This window comes from Galleria mellonella, unplaced genomic scaffold (assembly GCF_026898425.1).
Source record: "Galleria mellonella isolate WM207_F2 unplaced genomic scaffold, CSIRO_AGI_GalMel_v1 utg184, whole genome shotgun sequence".
In the NCBI taxonomy this organism is placed as follows: domain Eukaryota; kingdom Metazoa; phylum Arthropoda; class Insecta; order Lepidoptera; family Pyralidae; genus Galleria; species Galleria mellonella.
Window position 1 is genome coordinate 12,329,430 of NW_026442025.1, and position 19,905 is coordinate 12,349,334.

The following is a 19,905-nucleotide window of genomic DNA, read 5'->3' on the forward strand; positions in this document are numbered from 1 at the left end:
TGATAGTTTCCAGGGGGAACCACGAAGAGGTCGACCTGGTTGGGTATATCGCTAGCAATGGGATTTTCAGTCTCCATTACTAACAATCCCTTTCCCCCCGCAATATAGCTGTCAGACTCTATAACTAACAATGCTTTTCCCCTTGAATTTAAAGACAACGTATGGTAGTATAACTACAGAGTAAGAACGTTCTTATGCCTCTAACACCTTAGCACTAAGAAACGACAACACATAAGGTGTACCGTGGACGCCACAGTATATTCTTGAGGTCCATAGTGCTGTTAATTTTTATAGGCAATAGTTACCCTTCGACCCATCAGACCAAATAGCCATGGTAATATAGTTGTCTCATGGCAGAAACACGAGAAGAACAGAGGCACCCAAGCAATGTTATGGAAAGTTTTCTTTATAGATTTATAAAAAAGCATTTTCATGTGGTGTAGAACGATCCCTCACTATATGGAGTCACGACTTCAAGAAGTCGTCACTTCATCTAGACATAAGACTGTAAGAAGTCAAAGACGTTCCTTATGGGGGAGGCCTGATGATGGCATGATGATGATGATGATTTTAAAGTAGGATAAAAATTTATGGAGTTTTACAACAATGACTAATTTGATTGACAAATTAACACAAAAAAAATCCCATATGACAAAGTACCAACTAAAGCTGTTTAAAGTGCACTTAACCGCACTTTCACGTCATTACGACGAGATGATTTAATGACAGAATCTATGAACTTTCATACTCGAAATCCGCTGTGCAACATGTTTTAGTATGTATGTATTAGTGATGTGGTCAAGCTGATTCGAGTACTGGCTCAAATATCGGATACTCGATATTCGAATACAAGTTTCGAGTTTTTAAGGTACTCGAATACTAATTGCGTGTTTATCCTAAAGTTTTCTACTTCTGTTTCATAATTTTTTTAATAAAGAAATGTATATAAAATTGTGAATATTTATTATCTTTATAAATTGAAAGAAATGATCGAAAAGTACACGAGCCTAATAAAGTACTCGAATAATACTTACTTATACTTGTCCGAGTCGTCAAATTCGAGTCACGAAATAGTTTTTTTTTTTTAACGATAACCAAAATACTCGAATACTAAAAACTCGTTACGTTACTAATGTTTATCTAACGTTTCTTTCGTTCGAGTATCAGACTCGAAGTTTGGTACACGTGTACCCGTGTAATAAATAAATATTTAAGTACATTGTCGTAGTGATGTTATCAACAGTTCTATGTTTATTTTAATCTAATGAACGATGAGTGCGACAAATTTCAAGTGCGTTTGTCATCGTCAATACACGCGTTTACGCGTGACTGGTAGAGTCATTACAGTTTGTACCTCCATGTAGTATTAACTTCGACTTCTAATAAAAGGAAGCGCTCAATTCGTTTGAACTTTTTAAAATACAATGTAAGATCTACAATCTTATCTGAGACTTCGTACAAAAGTCGTCTGCTTGGGTACCTCTGTCCCACTCGTGTTTCTGCTATAAAGCAATTCTGTTTCCATGGCTGTGTTTTGGTTTAAAGGGTGGGATATAGAACTGAAATTATAAGGTATGAAGGCGTAAGACTATAGTTTTCAAAAATGGCACCGCATGATGACTACGTTGGGCATCACAGAATATACTGTGACGCCATCAACTTGTTTGCCATTCTTAGTAGCATAATAAATATGCATGATTATGTCGTCGATTAATCACATATTTTCGCATTTCTTTTTGACTTTTTCGCACATATGTTAATCCCATTTTAATTCTACCTTTTTAAAGCTGTTTGTTGCGGATGAAAATCTAACTGTCACCTATATACAAGAGCAGGACCATAAGCGTCACAGTATACACTGTGACGCCTATGGTACTAAACAAGAGTTACCATTCTTGAGGACTAATGTATTGCCTCCGTACCTTGTAACTTCATTATTATGCGTAATTTCTTCCCACAAATACATTCGCATAACCGCGCGCGGTTTTTGGCCTCCTTACAAAATAATTCCAACGTAATTCCTTATGTACATACTAAAGTAGTATTGTATAACGATTGGGTGTATTCAGGCGGGCAACGTTGGAAATTGTTGCCAAATATTATAATCTCTCGCAATATAAATTCGCTACATCCACATTGCTAAGGATTAAAACAAAAATGAGGCTTCATACACGATTTGTGGATAGCGATTTGTATGACTTGTCTATCGTAAAAGTTTTTTTTTTTTTTATTTTATTGGTGAAAATGGTATGGTAACCCCGCCTGCGCTAACGGGATACGCTGGCGGAGCACCAGTGAAGGGTGATAGATGAGAATGAAAACAGGCCAGTTAGCCCATCATGATGAATTCATCAGGAGTTAACCATGATAGTTTCCAGGGGGTACCGCGAGGAGGTCGACCTGGTTGGGTATATTGTTAGCAATGGGATTCTCAGTCTCCATTACTAACAATCCCTTTCCCCCCTTTTATTATTATTATTATCACCTATCAGGTCGACCTCCACGCGGTTACCCCTGGAAACCATCGTGGTTAATTCTAGTGGAATTAATCACGATGGGCTAACTGACCTGCTTTCATCGTCACCTATCACCCCTCACTGGTGGTCCGCCAGCGTATACCGATAGCGCAGGCGAGTTTACCATTACATTATCACCCATTTAAAAAAAAAAGGTGGTGAGTGAAAAAAAAAAACATACGAAAACATTGTTTACATTATGATTATGTTTATGAGTAGGTACATAGAGTAATTCTGCACTCATATCATAGCCATAATTTAATTTTATGGCGTATTCCTACCGACTTCCTTCCGAATGGGCATTTCCGACAGAGTAATTACATTAATAACTCCATTGTTTCGTATGAGGATAATTTGGCGGGAGCCGACGTAACCGTCAGAGTATTTAACTAATTGTTGATTTATAACTGCTACTGAATTGAGTATACGTAATATATATATATATATATATATATATATATATATATATATATATATATATATATATATATATATATATATATATATATATATATATACTTCTTCTTTTCATTTAAATGTACCCTCTTGTCGGTGCAATGAATTCATGCAGTCTTTTCCAGCCAGCTATAAAATAACTGGTTTAATCACAAAACAAAATCAATGTTTTTGTTTATCTTTTGTTTTTTTTTTTATATTCTATTATCGTAATCTATATTCTATATTTAAGCTATATATTCGTGCATAATAATAATAATATAAGGTATATGTGGTCCCGGCATAGAATGGACTGTGGGTGTCATAAGAGACGACCAAGTATGGATAAGAGATAGGCAGCAGCGTTCCTCTTAAAACATCTCTAAAGCCTAACTGCGGTTGCCAATACGCCTGCCAATCGTGGCAAGTAATAGCAAAACTCCCCTTACGAGGAAGGAAGTTCAGCAGTGGACTGTTAACGACTGAAATGAACAAAAATATAGTATGTAGGGAAAACATTGGCAGCGAGCTCATTCAAAAGCCTGGGCGTGCGCGGGAGGATTTAACATCAATTTTAAAATATAGACCATAAAATTTTGTATACTCACTTTCGCGTTTATGCAGCCCCATGATGTATCCGAGATATGGTTGCACCAGACGGACGAACAAATCACATAGCAGTGCGAACACTAAACACACTTTCTATCACATTTCACTTGCGTAGTATCACTACTAAGTGTTTGTTGGTCGTTTTATAAATCACACAAATGTTCAACACTTATATTTATCTATATAATAGAATAAAATAATAACACTATATATTAATATGTGAAACAAAAACTTTGTACCTCTTTTTACGTAAATTGCGCAGACAGAAGAGTGTGAAATTTGGCACACTTATATTTTATACAGAGAAGAAGTGCAGAATGCTAATATTTTTTTAATTATGCATAAAATATACGTTAAATAAAAAAAAATACACACAAACACACACACTAGATAGATAGATAGATCTGTCTATCTATCAAATAAAAAAATACACACAAACACACACACTACCATGTATTCGACACACACACACGCATAATTACATACTTTTATTGTTTATTGTTAAAGTCTCTGGTCAAATTGTGAATAGATTAATATTGTTTGTCCTTCACATTATTTGTCTATAGTCTTACTGAATGTCACACATAACCATAATAAATTCATTTATTACAATATATGAAATGGTCGAACTTCGACCACTGGACGATCACTAATAATATTAAATGTATCAATTCATCATATATATATATATATATATATATATATATATATATATATATATATATATATATATATAGTCATTCTATGTGTTATATTATAATATTTATTATGCATCCGCGAACGAAAACGTATCTATCGAGAGGTTTAATGGTTTTTTTTACATAGGGAGTTGACTCTGCTTATTATTACCAGTTTGAACTGACCGAAGTAATGCACAATAATAGATAAGATAAATATAAATGTATACTGTCATAACGCGCAATTTAAAAATATTCAATTTTGTAATTCTTGTTGACTAATACAGTTAAAATAACGCCATACCTATTAACGAGCCCTACTGGCCATTGACCTTCTGTTATAACCAGATCGTCCTTACCAAGGTAGTTAACTTATTGACCAACGAACTGTATAATTTCACATTAGTATTATTATTACTGCGACTTTATTTATGTTAATGTTTTTATTATTAAAAAAAAAACGTAGGTAATTGTTGCGTTTGTATTTTTGTGTGTGGCAACATTAGTCTATTTCCCGCGTTTTTTACTGTTCTGTCAATGTACCTATTTTTTAATGCGTATATATTTGTTTATATATAATAATGCGCCACCTACCCTTTGTTTTTCTTTCTTTTCTCTATGTCCTCTACCCAAAGGTTGTCTGGAAGAGATTGATTAGCGATAAGGCCGCCTTTTGTATCATTTCACGTTACAGTTAAATGTATTTACTATTCAATAAATGGTGCAATAAAGTGTAAATAAATAAATAAATATTATTTTCAAAAGTTCTATTAAACCGTGCGAAGCCGGGCCGGACCACTAATATCTAATATAATGTAATGTATGTCCGTCCTATCATTGAAATTCAAAGCAGACAAACGCTTGAGAAACAAAACACAATTACCTACAAAAGGAAATGAAAGCAATTTTTTTACACAACTGCAAAGTCTTTGTTTTCGCTTTCATATTGAGATGCGAATTGAGAGAACGTACACAATTAGAGTTAATTAGTTTCCATTTTTACTCTACATTTTGATTATTTAGACTAAATTGTTAATTTAAAATGCAATCTTGAAAGTGAATTTGTTCTAGTCTCAAATCTCAAACAAATACAGTGTTCTCCTTACAGAGAGTTCTTTCTTAGAAGATTATAATGGAATGGTAATCCCGAAGGCGCTAACAGTATACGCTGGCGGAGCACCAGTGAGGGATGATAGGTGGGAATGCAAAGGTGGCTTAGTTAGCCTGTCGTGATGAATACTTGGAAATCAGCACGGTGAGTACCAGGAGGAACCACGTGGAGGTCAACCTGACAGCAATTTTTATTGCAGCTGAACTACAATGAAATTGCCATTGCCTCTACAGAGCGATTAACTGTATGTTTATCTGATCCCTCATAACATCAAAACTAAAAGGGTTGTTAATAATGGAGACTGAGAATCTCATTGCTAGCAATATACCCAACAAGGTCAAACTCCTCGCGGTTCCCCCTGGAAACTATCATGGTTAATTCCTGATGAATTCATCATGATGGGCTAACTGGCCTGTTTTCATTCTCATCTATCACCCTTCACTAGTGCTCTGCCAGCGTATCCCGTTAGCGCAGGCGGGTTACCATACCATTTTCACCCATAAAAAAAAAACCCTTCCTTTTCCGTAGAAGTCATAAGAAGCGACTAAGGGAATTTAATGATCGAAAGATGGGCAGCAGCGTACCTCTTAAAACATCAAAGCCTAATTGCGGTTGCCAACCCACTTGCCAAGCGTGACTACTGGTAAAACTCCTCTTCATAGGGGAAGCCTATGTTCAGCAGTGGACACTTAACGGCTGAGATGATGACGGTGATGAATCACCAACGAAATGATCGCATAGTGTATGTTTATAGATAATTGGCCTGCATGTTCGCGACATATATGTAGGTTTTTTTTATACAACTTAGAATGGCAAACAAGCTGACCACCCACCTGATGGAAAGTGGTAACCGTCACCTATAGACATGAGCAGTAGCATGGACATAACAGAGTATACTGTTTCGCCCATGATACTCCCCATGCGTTGCCATTCCTGAGGACTCAGGTTTTAATCCTCTGTACCCTGTAAATTTACATCATATCCCACCCTTCAGACCGAAACACAGCCAGCAAACACAACTGCTTCACGGTAGAAACACGAATGGGACAGAGGTACCCAAGCAATCGACTTTTGTACAAAGTCTCCCTCTAATAGGTATTTCAGTATTAATTGAAGATATAAATAAAATAATATTCTGTACTATCTATGGTCAGGGATTAATAAATATTTTCCTGTTATGTGTGTAAAAACGTGCGTGGACGGAATGACAGTCGGAGATTGATAACTAATATGGAAGTTATAGAATTTCTGGTAACAATAATAGTAGTAAATATTCGAGTGTTGCCAGTCGCACACATACTAATTGTAGCGGAACTAAACAAAATAATTCTAATCAACTAACCAGTATCGTTTATAAACTATGACTGCTTTATTGTGAATACAGTCGGTCAAGGTTCCATTTTATAGCTCGCAAGTATTTAATATGATTCATAAACGCTCGCCGAGGCGTGTCGAGTGAGTAAACTAGTTATAATTAGCGATAATTTACTTCTTAGTCAATATAAACGACAATGGTGTAGAAACTATGACACAACTGTTTCGACAGTGACGCGCATCGCGGATTGAAATAATTTTATAGGAAAGCAAGCAGTTATTATGGGATTACTATTATTACCGGTTTTGCGTAACATTACCGTACTAAACTGACCGAAGAACTAGCAAATAATGTTGCCCGATGCGTTTTTTATTTCCCGTCGAATTTCAATTTTTTTTTTTTGTTCAAAATGTTCAAAATTATATTGCTTGTATTTCTTACACTAGTACCGAAACTGTCATCTAGTTTCACTATAGTTTACCACTACGATAAAAAAGAAATAAAGCTCCTTTCCTTCTGAAAATGCATGTTCTGATAATAAAATTATCTTACTGCAATCAATAAAATATGAACATTTTCAATTAAATTATCCAAAATTCTCTACAGTAATTTCACTTTTCTACATAAATTTCTCCAACTATTAATTACTTTTCTCCAAAAGACATATTTTTATCCAAAACAGCAAAATAAAAAATACACAATCTGGCAACACTGTTGACAAATGATGGTGCTTAAATAGATTTATGCTATGAAATTTCTTAAATCGTGACAAAATGAAATAAATACTGATAAATAAGTCCGCCTGTGTACATTTTGATATAACCTAATATCTATATTATAAGTGAATGTACAAAAACATATAAATAATAAACAAATAAAATACTGGTCATTTAATTTGACTTATTTTGTTTAATCCCGCTAAGTTTCATATTAATCATCAATCATCTTCTGCCATTTTATAAACACATACTATCTGTTACAAAAATCATTAATACAAATATATCATCATCATCATCATCTCAGACATTATGATTGAATATATATACAAACGAATAATTAACCCGACCGTAAGTCAGTCTGCTTATGTCCAAAAGTAGAAATAAAAAACCAATTATCATTATGTCGTAAGTTACTTTGCAAATATGCAATCCTGTTCCTTCCTTGGCGTGAATGGCGTGTATTTACTGGGTAAGGAGGTACACCTGAGTCCTCAGGAATGGCAACGCATGGGGGTATCATGGGTGAAACAGTATACTCTGTTATGTCCATGGTATTGCTCATGTCTATAGGCGACGGTTACCATTTTCCATCAGGTGGGCCGTCAGCTTGTTTGCCATTCTAAGTTGAATAAAAAAAATCCTTTCCCGTCCTATTCTGTCCTATTCCATTGTGTCCTATAAAATACATTATAATCTAAATCGTAAGTACAAAATCAGAGAATATATATCAAAACAGGTAGTTTATTATTATGTAATTATTTTGAGAACAATATTAATGTATCCTTCCTTCGCGCTTAAACGCGTTATAAGGTTTTCCCTTCAGACGCCACAGCAATTTCCGAATTCCGTCCTGATCGGATGTTGTGTAACAATGTTCTATGGTGGATATCGCATAATGCCATTATGTAAGTACGTTTGTTCGTAATTGTACAGTTTCCACTTCCCCGGAGCGTCTTAGCGACTTGGAATTATACGCACGTGCTGTACTGGTGTAGTGAAGTCAACCGTGGAACAAATGAAACTGGCCGCAAACAATTCATGTACGTGCGTAGGATTCACTCGCTTTGTAATTGTGTTTTTTTTTTCAAAACTGTTCATTCGTTGTTTTTTTTTTGTTCACGCCAATAAAAGTTTTAAATTATTCGAAATTGGAATTAAATATTTTTTGTTTACATTTTCGATATTTTTTTTAATCGACTTCTAATAATGAAAGTTTTAAGTTCGTTATTGTTTTATTTATATTTTTTATGATGTTTTTGTGAAATCTAAATAGATTTCTGATTTAACTTTTAGTTTCTTATACTATTGAAGTACATAAAGTAGTTGAAGTGTATTTCAATAGGATGATGAGATACTAGCGTTAACTGTCCATTGCTAAACATAGACCCTTGGAGGGTTTTACCAGTAGTTGCCATGCTTAGCAAACGATTTAACAATCGCAATTAGGCTTTGGTAATGTTTTAAAAGGGACGCTGCTATCTATCTCTCGACCATTAAATTCCATTATCGTTTTTATTATTTCTCTATAGTGAAAAACTAAAATTTAAGTTACGAAAACATATTTGCTTGTAAACAAATTTTTAATTATACAATATTATTATACCTACTTGTACAACAATTAGTCCATTACCCTAAGGTTGCCTTGAAAAGATTGCTCTCAGCAATAAGACCGCCTCACTGTACTCATACAACTGTATCGTTATATTTATTAATTGTCTTGCATATTCCCTATATTGTATAATGCAAATACAGTATACTCATTCATTCATATTTAAAATTATTCATCAGTATATAATATCAATTAGAATTAATAATAATTAATAAAAATTAACTAATAATGAGTTTAATAGTTAATATTAATTAATATTACAAATTATTATTAAATAACAAACTTTATTATGTATATATTTGTATATTAAAATTCATAATTTATCTTCTTTTCTTATTTAGTTTCAAAACAACTATATAGACTTGAGTTTGTTTTGAACTTTTATATCACTGTTGTTATTTAATGTTGTATGAATTATTGTTGTTATTCTATCCTTTGAACGAAATGTATATCTAAAACTAAAAATAAACTAAACGGTTAAAGTTCACAAGTCTTGAGTCAACTGTCATTTGTTTAGTGAGACGTGGGTGTGCCTCAGGGAGCGGTGCTTGGACCTCTATTGTTTGTTAAAATATTTTTTATTGCACGTCAAAAGTCAAAGAGTAAAAAGTAGAAGGTATTACTATTTGAAATATCAATATTTATTTTAGAATATCAGTGCTTTGCTCTTTTAGAGGGCAAAGCATTAAACTGAGTTGTGACCATTTTGTGTTACTGTGGAACACTCACATAAAATTATGTTAGCTCTTTTATATACTTTCCTTTTTGTTTTGTGTATGTATTCTTTTATTTATTTTTTTATTCTGTTCAAAATTACTACGATTTTAAATGTTACTTCTATTATTTTTATAAAATAATGTAAATAACCATATAAATAAATGGCATTCCATATCAAGTGCTAAAAATTGAGAAAAATATTTTTAATAAATATTAAAATTATTTTCTTCGCTTATTTATTTATTAAAATTTAAAATAATAAGGTTTAACATTTATGGCATTCTTTCCCAACTAATTTTCGGAAGGGGCGAAAAAACTCAAAGAATGTTTAGTGTAGAAAAAAAATCATTTAACTAATTATAGCTTAAAAAATATATTTAAAAATTGAAAAATATTACAATAAACTTATAATACGAATAAGTAATTTAAATATGTAGTTTGTTATTCTTTTTATATACCTATCTTACAAATATGTTTATACAATATCCACAAATCGTATGACTGCCTATTTTTATTTTTATTTATTTATTTATTTACACTTTTTTGCTCCAAGTAAAAAGAGAAATAACAAATACAGTAAATATTAATGAGAAGTGATACAAAAGGCGGCCTTATCGCTAAGCAATCTCTTCCATACAACCTTTGGTTAGAGGACATCGAGAAAAAGACAAAGGGTAGGTGGCGCACTATTATATAAATATTATCATATACAAACATATATACATACATACATACACATTTTTAGTTTTAAAAACCAATTTAATTCACATGAAAAGGTTCGCTGGAAGAAATCTCTTATTAGAGAAGCTCGCCTTTATACTTTACTATTTAAAATTAAATGTTTTTTTTTTTAAAGAATAAAGAAATAAGGTATACTGAAATACTCGTAGGGAACTGACAGGCAAAAGTGAAAGAAATAAAAGGCAGGGTTACAATGATTTTTTTTTTATGGTTGTAAATGGTATGGTAACCCCGCCTGCGCTAACGGGATACGCTAGCGGAGCACCAGTGAAGGGTGATAGATGAGAATGAAAACAGGCCAGTTAGCCCATCATGATGAATTCATCAGGAATTAATCATGATAGTTTCCAGGGAGAACCGCGAGGAGGTCGACCTGGTTGAGTATATTGCTAGCAATGGGATTCTCAGTCTCCATTACTAACAATCCCTTGCCTCCCAGGTTACAATTATTAGATACTAATAAGATTTATAATTAAGAAATGATCGAGCATCGATTGACCTTGATATTCATAATATCATTAGCAATTTTATTTTGTTTTAATGATCCACGTAACGTAAGGTCAGTGCATCATCATCGCTTATAGGCGTCATTCACCGGTGGGTTTCGAAGGTCGTTTGCTGCAATACGATGTCGCATTTGTACGAATCCTTACTTTGATATTGCAAATGTGAAAGTGAGTTTGTCTGTTTGTTACCTTATAGCGTCTTAACGGCTTTACCAATCACTATGTAATTTAATATACAAGTACTATATGGGATGAGAAAGGACATATCCCGGTCACATAAAAGCTAGTTGCAAATAATTTTACATTTTGCACGTGTTTATTCGTACTTTAAAGAAATCTTTATATAATTTTTAAATTTACTAAACTGAGACTGAGAGAGTACACTGAGAACCCCATTGCTAGCAATACACCCAACCAGATCGACATCCTCGCGGTTTCCCCTGGCAACTATCATGATTAATACCTGATGAATTCATCATGATGGGCTAACTGGCCTGTTTCCATTCTCATCTATCACCCTTCACTGGTGCTCCGCCAGCGTATCCCGTTAGCGCAGGCGGGGTTACCATACCATTTTCACCCATCAATATATATATATATATATATATATATATATATATATATATATATATATATATATATATATATATATATATAATACATAACATTTATTAAAACATATAAAAGTTTAAACTAGTAATTGAATAACACATGTTATTTCATAAACAGTTTACTGAAAAGGTCAACGTGCGCGAAGGTTAGATTACGTTTGTACTAAATAATTGATTAGACAGAGAATCCTGCACAACACACACAAGGATGTTATTTACATAGTTTACACACTACATTAAAAACGGAAACCATTATTTATTTATTTATAATTCACTGTACGCAAAAAATTACATTTTTTTTTATACAACTTAGAATGGCAAACAAGAAAACAGCCCACCTGATGGAAAGTGGTAACCGTCGCCTATAGACATGAGCAGTACCATGGACATAACAGAGTATACTGTTTCGCCCATGATACTCCCCATGCGTTGCCATTCCTGAGGACTCAGAATTCCTTTGTACCTTGTAAATTCACGCCATATCCCACCCTTCAAACCGAAACACAGCCATGCAAACATAACTGCTTCACGGTAGAAACACGAATGGGACAGAGGTACCCATGCAATCGACTCTTGTACAAAGTCTCCCTCTGGTATATTATTATAATTTATCAATTAACAATACATATAATAAAATCGTAAATGGTCGCTGTCTGTAAAGATCTAGAAGATATATATATATATATATATATATATATATATATATATATATATATATATATATATATATATATATATATATATATATATATATATATATATATATATATATATATTATAAGGGAGCTTTATGAACATAATAGAACCCAAAACAATAATTATTAGAATTATTGCCTGTTAGTCTGTACGTTTGTGCACGCTAATCTCAGAAACGGCTTCACCACTTTGAATGCGGTTTTCACTAATGCTTTACGGTTTGTTCCATTTAATGTTTAGTGTTTCTTTTATTAAAAATTATATCAATCTAAAGAATCATATATTAAAAGGTTATAAAAGTTGCCACGCTTGGCAAGCAGGTTGACGACCGCAGCGAAGAAGAATACAAGCTACTAATTTGTATCCCGGTCAGCGAATATGTTGCAGTCAAAACTCTTAACTAGTCAAAAGTACTATTGACTAGCAAAATCAGTCAAAAATACTTTTAACTGAACAGCTTGGTCAAAAGTGGTTTGACTGAAAATTATTGGTTATTAGTACTTTTGACTGCAAATTTGCGGTCAGATTTGTTTTTTTTTTTAATGGATGATAATGGAATGGTAACCCCACCCGCGCTATCGGTATACACCGGCGGGGCACCAGTGAAGGATGATAGGTGAGGATGAAGCAGGTCAGTTAGCCCATCGTAACGAATTCAACAAGAATTGTTTACAATGGTTTCCAGGGGGAACCACGTGGAGGTCGACCTAATAAGGCATATTGCTAGCAATGCGGTTGTCAAACTCCATTGCTAACAATCCCTTTCCCCCCCCGGTCAGGTTTGGTTCGGTTAGGTACTTTTAACTGTTATTGTAGTCAAAAGTATTATGGACTAAAGCATACGGTCAGAAGTACTTTTGACTGACTTTGCTAGACAATAGTACTTTTAACTGGTTAAGAGTTTTGACTCCAAAAAATATATCCCGGTTATGAAGTTAAATACTTCATAAATAGCTTATAGAATGAACTTAGTTCGTGAGGAGTAGTAGAGTAGACTGAAAGACGATGTAGTGACAAAAATCGAAAAAGGAATGTTGCGTTGGTTTGGTCATTTGGAGAGGATGGATGAAAGAAGAATTACGAAAGAGATTTATCGAGCAAGAATGAATGGAGATGTCGGTAGGGGCCGCCCTAGACGGACGTATGTCGACCAAATAGGCGACGTGCTGGAGAAGGGCCAAATTAAAAGTGCCCGTAACCGGCGAGCGTGTATGAAAAGATTCATGAATGTGGAAGAAGCGAAAGAGGTTTGTTTGAATCGAAGCATTTGGCGTTCCATTGTTTCTGCCTACCCTAATGGGAGACAGGCGTGACAGATATGTATGTATGCATCTAGTTCGTGAGGAAAACTTATATTTAACTAAACATATGACTTCTGTTATTTCAGCAAATGCCAACGACAATAACTAGCAAAAATAAAAAGGAATCATAGAAATAAGAACCCAAGAGTAAGTGAGACAGCAATAAATTTATTTTTCATATGTGTCTCGTTATTATGTGAGTTCGTTGCCCTATCTTGTTGTTTTTTTTATCCATTTTGCTTTGGCTTATTGGTGTGTATACTAACTTATTATTTGGAACGTTCGACTTAATGTAATTGCCAAATATGTATGCTGAGAATACGATATGTAAAAATAAAAAACATACTGTGTCACTATTTCTTTTAATCCCCATAATGTCGTAACAGTCGACTAGACAAACATTTTTTGTTTTAATGTTATTATTATTATTTAAATTTTTACAAAAATTCACATATCCCCTCCTAAGGAGAGGAGATGGCAAACTAAACCCCGGCAGAAGCACAGTCGGCCCGGGTTCAGGGCCCCAGGGAGAGAAACCGGCGTACAATGCGGGCAGTATCTAAGAGCACCGCTTTCTGCATCTTCCCCGGGAGTAAGCCGCCTCGGAATCCCAACCGTCTGAGATGTTGTTCCAAACTAGTTGGGATAAGACCGTTCACCGACAAAACGATTGGAATGATTATTTTGAGAGTAACAAATATCCTTACAGCCTGTTCAAATTAAAATATGAAAAGGTTGCATCATCATATCAGCCGTTAACTGTCCACTGTTGGACATAGGCCTATTAGTATTGGAGGGTTTTGCCCGTAGTTGCCACGCTTGGCAGACGGGTTGGCAACTGCAGTTGGACTTTGGTGGTGTTTTAAAAGGAACACTGCTGCCCATCCCTCAGCCACTAACTTCCCTTAATCGCCTCTTACGATACCCACGGGAAAGGAAGTGGTTCATTCTATGCCGGGACCACACGGAGGAATAGGGTTATTGTCATTTAAATTTAAATTAACATTATAAAGAGGAGAGATGTAATTTTTTTGTTTGTAATGGATTAACTTAAAAAAATGCCGGTGTAACGTGTTCAAAAAGTTGAGACAACCCAGGTAAATTATCATAGTTTACTTCGATATGATCTGGTTAATTCCCACCTCTATATAAACCATAAGTACTCGTATTTTCTTATTCAGTTCAAAAACAACATTGTTTACAAGGTACATAATATTGAGGGGCGATCCATAAACCGCGGTTTACGGGGGCAACGGTCGCGCGTTGCCCCAAAATGAGGCCGGGACGCACTGTGATCAATCACGCACAACCCATTTAGTGTTTCACTAGCTTTATTTTATGTAATCCATCATTTTCTTTATGTTTTTATGGGTTAAGTGAGGCGGCAACACTGGGTTGAGACAATTTTCACTATTGTACCAGAAGTGTTTCAATAAAATCCGTTGCTATTCTTAATCTATGAAACCGTAGAAAGTGGTTTTCATAGGTAAGTTAGTCTATGAATAAAATAGTGATTTGCAAAAATGCGTTTTGTAATTTGTCGATATAAAAAAAATATAAAAGGATGTTATAGGTGATTAAAGTTGTAATGTGAATTTCTTTTTAATTTAATATTTTATATTGAATTTTTTAATAATAATAATAACAGAGCCAAGACACATCGAACACAAATCTTATTTCAAACTTCAATAAATTGGACTTACTTAAATATATTTTTTAACAAATATGTATAATAGAAGTACGACCAAATATCTAATTTATCACATATAGTAAAAGTTTGTATTGTACAAACATCGAATCCGCAACTTTTGTAACATGAGAAAATGTCAAATAAATATCTATCAAGATTTTTAAAATTCAAATAGTTATTAAGTTAGATACAAATATTACGAAAATATTTAATTTTTAAATCCTACCAATATCATAAATCGGAAAGTTTTTAATGATATTTTTATGAATATCATGAAATTTAGTACACAGGTAGATTACATCTTAACACCTAGAATACTTTATACAGTGATTCATGCTGGCAAAATCGCAAGAAAAAGCTAGTGAATTATATTTATATACAGCATGCATAAGAAATTTAATTGCGTCATGATCAATCATAAAAATTACGATTTTGATAAAGCGCTAAACTATTGACAAGAAAATTGATCAAATATTTTTCAAACAGCAATTTTACATTTGATAAACATAAAAATGGTCGTCACAGGCGTATAATAGCCCTAATAATACAGACGAGGGTCAGTGGCCGTCGCAACGCGGAACTCGGCGTTCTTAATCACAGTTTAATCCCGGGTTAATTATTATAATTATTTAAAAATTCCACCTAGGGGACTGTTTTTGTTTTATTCTCATTTGTTGCACATCAATTCAGCTAATTATAAAAAAAAATATTTATATCTATTTTTTTTTATATTATTTGTCACTTAGTCGTAGAATAAACGAATTGTGATCAATATGATGAAAACCACGTAATTTACAGGGTACAGAGGAATAACACCTGAGCCCTCAGGAATGGCAACGCATGGGGGGTATCATGGGCGAAACAGTATACTCTGTTATGTCGATGGTACTGCTCATGTCTATAGGCGACGGTTACCACTTTCCATCAGGTGGGCCGTCAGCTTGTTTGCCATTCTAAGTTGTATAAAAAAAAAAACGTAAATAATTTATAGTTTTAAAGCAACATCAAATTTTTAAACGACTTCAAGCTATATGTCAAATAGAAGTCTAAATACGCATATATTGTATTTTCTTGTATGCTATTTCTTTCTTTAAAAATTTAGAACCAATTTTGTCAATTCTTTTTCAATAGTCAGGTTTACTTTTATGTTGGTCTAATTTTAATTTTGCTACTATTCTGAATAATAATAATTTCATTGCATAACCATGATTGTTACAAACTCAGCACTGGAAATTACGGTAAAAGTATGTACGAATTCATTTGTACATTTGGATCAGTTTAAACATCTGTGTCTGAACCAATGAATAAATACTTATTTACATGGTAAGTATATAGATGTTAACAATAGATATAAGTCCACATATTTTGCCATAATTATGTATGCAAAAAAAAACTTTAAAAAGTAATAATATTGATTGAATAAATTATTAAAACAATTAGTAATGTTATAATAAATATACAAATATTTCAATACTTGAAGTCGTTAATGATAAAAAAATTGTTGCATTTGTCCTATTGATTTTCTTTGTTTATTCGCTTATATAAAAAAAAAACAAAAGGTGCTATTATAAAACAAAACTGTCATTTAAACATTACAAATAAACAATAAACAGTAGTTTTCGGTTACTACCTATTTGAAAAGAAAAATGTATAAAAACGAAATTTGAAATGCATATTTAATTGTGATGCAATAAGTTATTCAAATACGACCTTGGAAATAAACATCTAATTAAACGACGTAATTCTCACATCCTCACCCTTATTACCAATATACGGAAACCGCACGACGTATCCCAAAATAAATCCTCATTCACGCAACATTAATGCGAAAACATACGCAGTAACCCGATTAACCTTTAAAACGTTAGAAATTAATCGATATATTTACTCTACGCCGCAGTCACAACACTAATGAATTTAAAAAAATATATATACACAATTCGATTTCAAATTTCGAACACGTCTCGCACAGAGGAGGATTCAATGTTTTTTTTTTAATTATACACCGAGGCTTCGACAGCACGCGTGTACCGCGACGTAAAGCCGAGTGTAGACTGTGGTTGGGCGGGGAGTGGGACCGGTGGGTGGGGCGCCCGCCCTATTGTTAAGGTCTGTACAGACAAGATGGTTCTTTATTGCTTTCATGAGGTGCTATTGTGGTTTGTAATGTACGCTCCATGAGCTGAAACTGAAACGCGTAAATAAATTGTTTTGGAATTGTTCTAACGATTCCAATAAATAAATTGTTGCCTTAACAACGTAAATTAGTATTTTAATTAAAGTACTGTTCCATATTTAAATTTATTGAAATTTAAATATGAAATAACATATCTTGTTTTAACTTTCTTTTTAGTTTATATCAAAATTTATATGATCTAAGATTGCGTTCCCAAAAAAAAAAAAACAATTTTAATTGTGACAAAACCAGTTGTTCCATCCTAGAATGGAACAACTAAATACCTAATTTCTTATCTGATAAATGAAATGCTGATCTGGCAACAATTTTTAATACGTATTTTTATATTAAACAACATCTAACAATAAAAGGTTACAATAATAAAGAACACAGGTTATTTTTTTCTTTTTTATACATAGACAATATAGGTTAGTGACGACAAAAGATCACCGATATAACTAGTGATGTGCTTAAATACTATACCGATTGTTTTTTTATTTCTATGCAGTCAATCTGTAAGTTTTTTTATGCAACTTAGAATGGCAAACAAGCTGACGGCCCACCTGATGGAAAGTGGTAACCGTCGCCTATAGACATGAGCAGTACCACAGTAATTCCCTATACTGTGACAGTATCATGAACATAATATAGTATACTGTATATATTACTGTACTTTAGTAAGCATCTCTTATTCTAGTCCTACTGGCAAAACCCCCCAAAGGGAGGCTTATGTTCATGCAGAACATAAGTCTCTCTTTGGTGGTTTTTGACAGTAGTTGCCAAGCTTGGTAGGGTGGTATTGGGTTGGCAACCGCAGTTAGGCTTTAAAAATGTTTTAAGAGGGACGCTGCTGCCCATATCTCGACCGCCCATAGTCGCCTCTTACGACACCCACGAGAAAGGAAGGGGTGGCTTACTCTATGCCGGGACCATACGGCAATAGGCATAATTACTTGATTATAAGTTATTTTATGAGTTTAACAACTTAGCTATGTACATAATGTGATTTAAATACTATGTTATGCTTCAAATACATTACTTTAAACGTTATTCACTTAAAATGTACCTGAGTACAAATATTTCTGACAATATATTTAACGGACAGACAACCATTACACGAAAACGATTTTTATTCCATTCTGTACAAAGTTCAAAATCCAATATTGAATGAATGTTCAGCTTTTAGCAAAAATAAATTTTGGTAAAACGAGTGCTCCGAATACTAAGTGCTAGAGCCATCAATAATGTCGAATACCACTGTCTATGCTCTTGTTGGAAGGCGTAAAGATAAATTGTATTTAAATACTGAAAGATAAATTCTCACCAATATAATCCATATTATTATATATTTATATATATATGATTATTATGTCTGTGTATATGTTATGAAGGGTAAGATATGGCAGTACTGTTTCCATACCTTATAATTTTTATAGGGTACAGAGTAGGCATGTATATATATATTTAGTCATATATATATATATATATATATATATATATATATATATATATATATATATATATATATATATATATATATATATATAATTATTCTAAAATTTATTTTATATATATATAGGTGATTGTAAAAACAAACTTATAAAATATGATAAAATATGAATAATTACTGAGTCCATTTTCTATAATTGGATTTAAATACATATTAAAAATACAAACTCGTTAAAGAATTTTTTATGAATCGATTTATCAAATGAAGTTTTATATCGATTTAAAAATCGACCTTATTCGAAAATAATCGCCAATCCAAGTACGATGCATTGTTCTCGGGAATGGTGACATGTGAGCGTTACTATGGGCAGCACAGTGTATTCCAGGAAGTCTATGGTGCTGTCGATATTTTTATGTTTTATTAAATTCATGTTAATTTAATATGTAAAAATACTGCATTAGTAGTTAGAGTATATAAAATATATGAACCATTCTATAGAATATTCTTTTATGCAGTTTAAAATGGTGAACAAGCTGACGGCCCACCTGATGGAAAGTGGTAACCGTCGGCTATAGACATGAGCAGTACCATGGACATAACAGAGTATACTGTTTCGCCCATGATACCCTCCATGCGTTGCCATTCCTGAGGACTCAGGTGTTATTCCTCTGTACCCTGTAATTTCACTGCCATATCCACCCTTCAAACCAAAACACAGTCATGCAAACACAACTGCTTCACGCTAGAAATACAAATGGGACAGAGGTACCCAAGCAGACAAATTGTATACAAAATTTACCTCTGGTAAACATACATGTAGTATATATACATATTTCTTACGATTAATATGTTTGAACGTTAATCTAGATATACTATAATTTTTGATTATATTTAATATGCAAATTTATACTCATTTAAATTAAATTCAAGTTTACCTAACACAGCCAGATGTTTTTTAAATCGAAAAATAAAATAAAACGAAAACATGCACAATGTTCGAAAACTCAACTCAGATAAATCTACATA

At 33.2% G+C, this 19,905-nt stretch overlaps 1 protein-coding gene across 11 annotated transcripts in view; it reads right to left on the minus strand.

Annotated features, from left to right (window-relative positions):
* The window catches only part of LOC113511994 (protein Fe65 homolog), a 102,649-nt gene that overhangs the window by 50,891 nt on the left and 31,853 nt on the right, over positions 1–19,905 (minus strand). Inside the window, exons 1-2 of one of the 11 annotated variants that reach the window (XM_052893739.1) lie at positions 17,011–17,300; positions 3,560–3,739 (exon numbers count right to left, since the gene is read on the minus strand). The exons of 2 other annotated variants lie outside the window; for them this stretch is intronic. In XM_052893739.1, the coding sequence (XP_052749699.1) occupies positions 3,560–3,581 (22 nt within the window). In that variant the 5' untranslated portion in view covers positions 3,582–3,739; positions 17,011–17,300. Of the gene's footprint in view, positions 1–3,559; positions 3,766–16,963; positions 17,301–19,905 lie in introns of those variants that run through there. 8 more of the 11 variants (XM_052893745.1, XM_052893741.1, XM_052893746.1 and 5 more) reach the window with 8 other exon arrangements.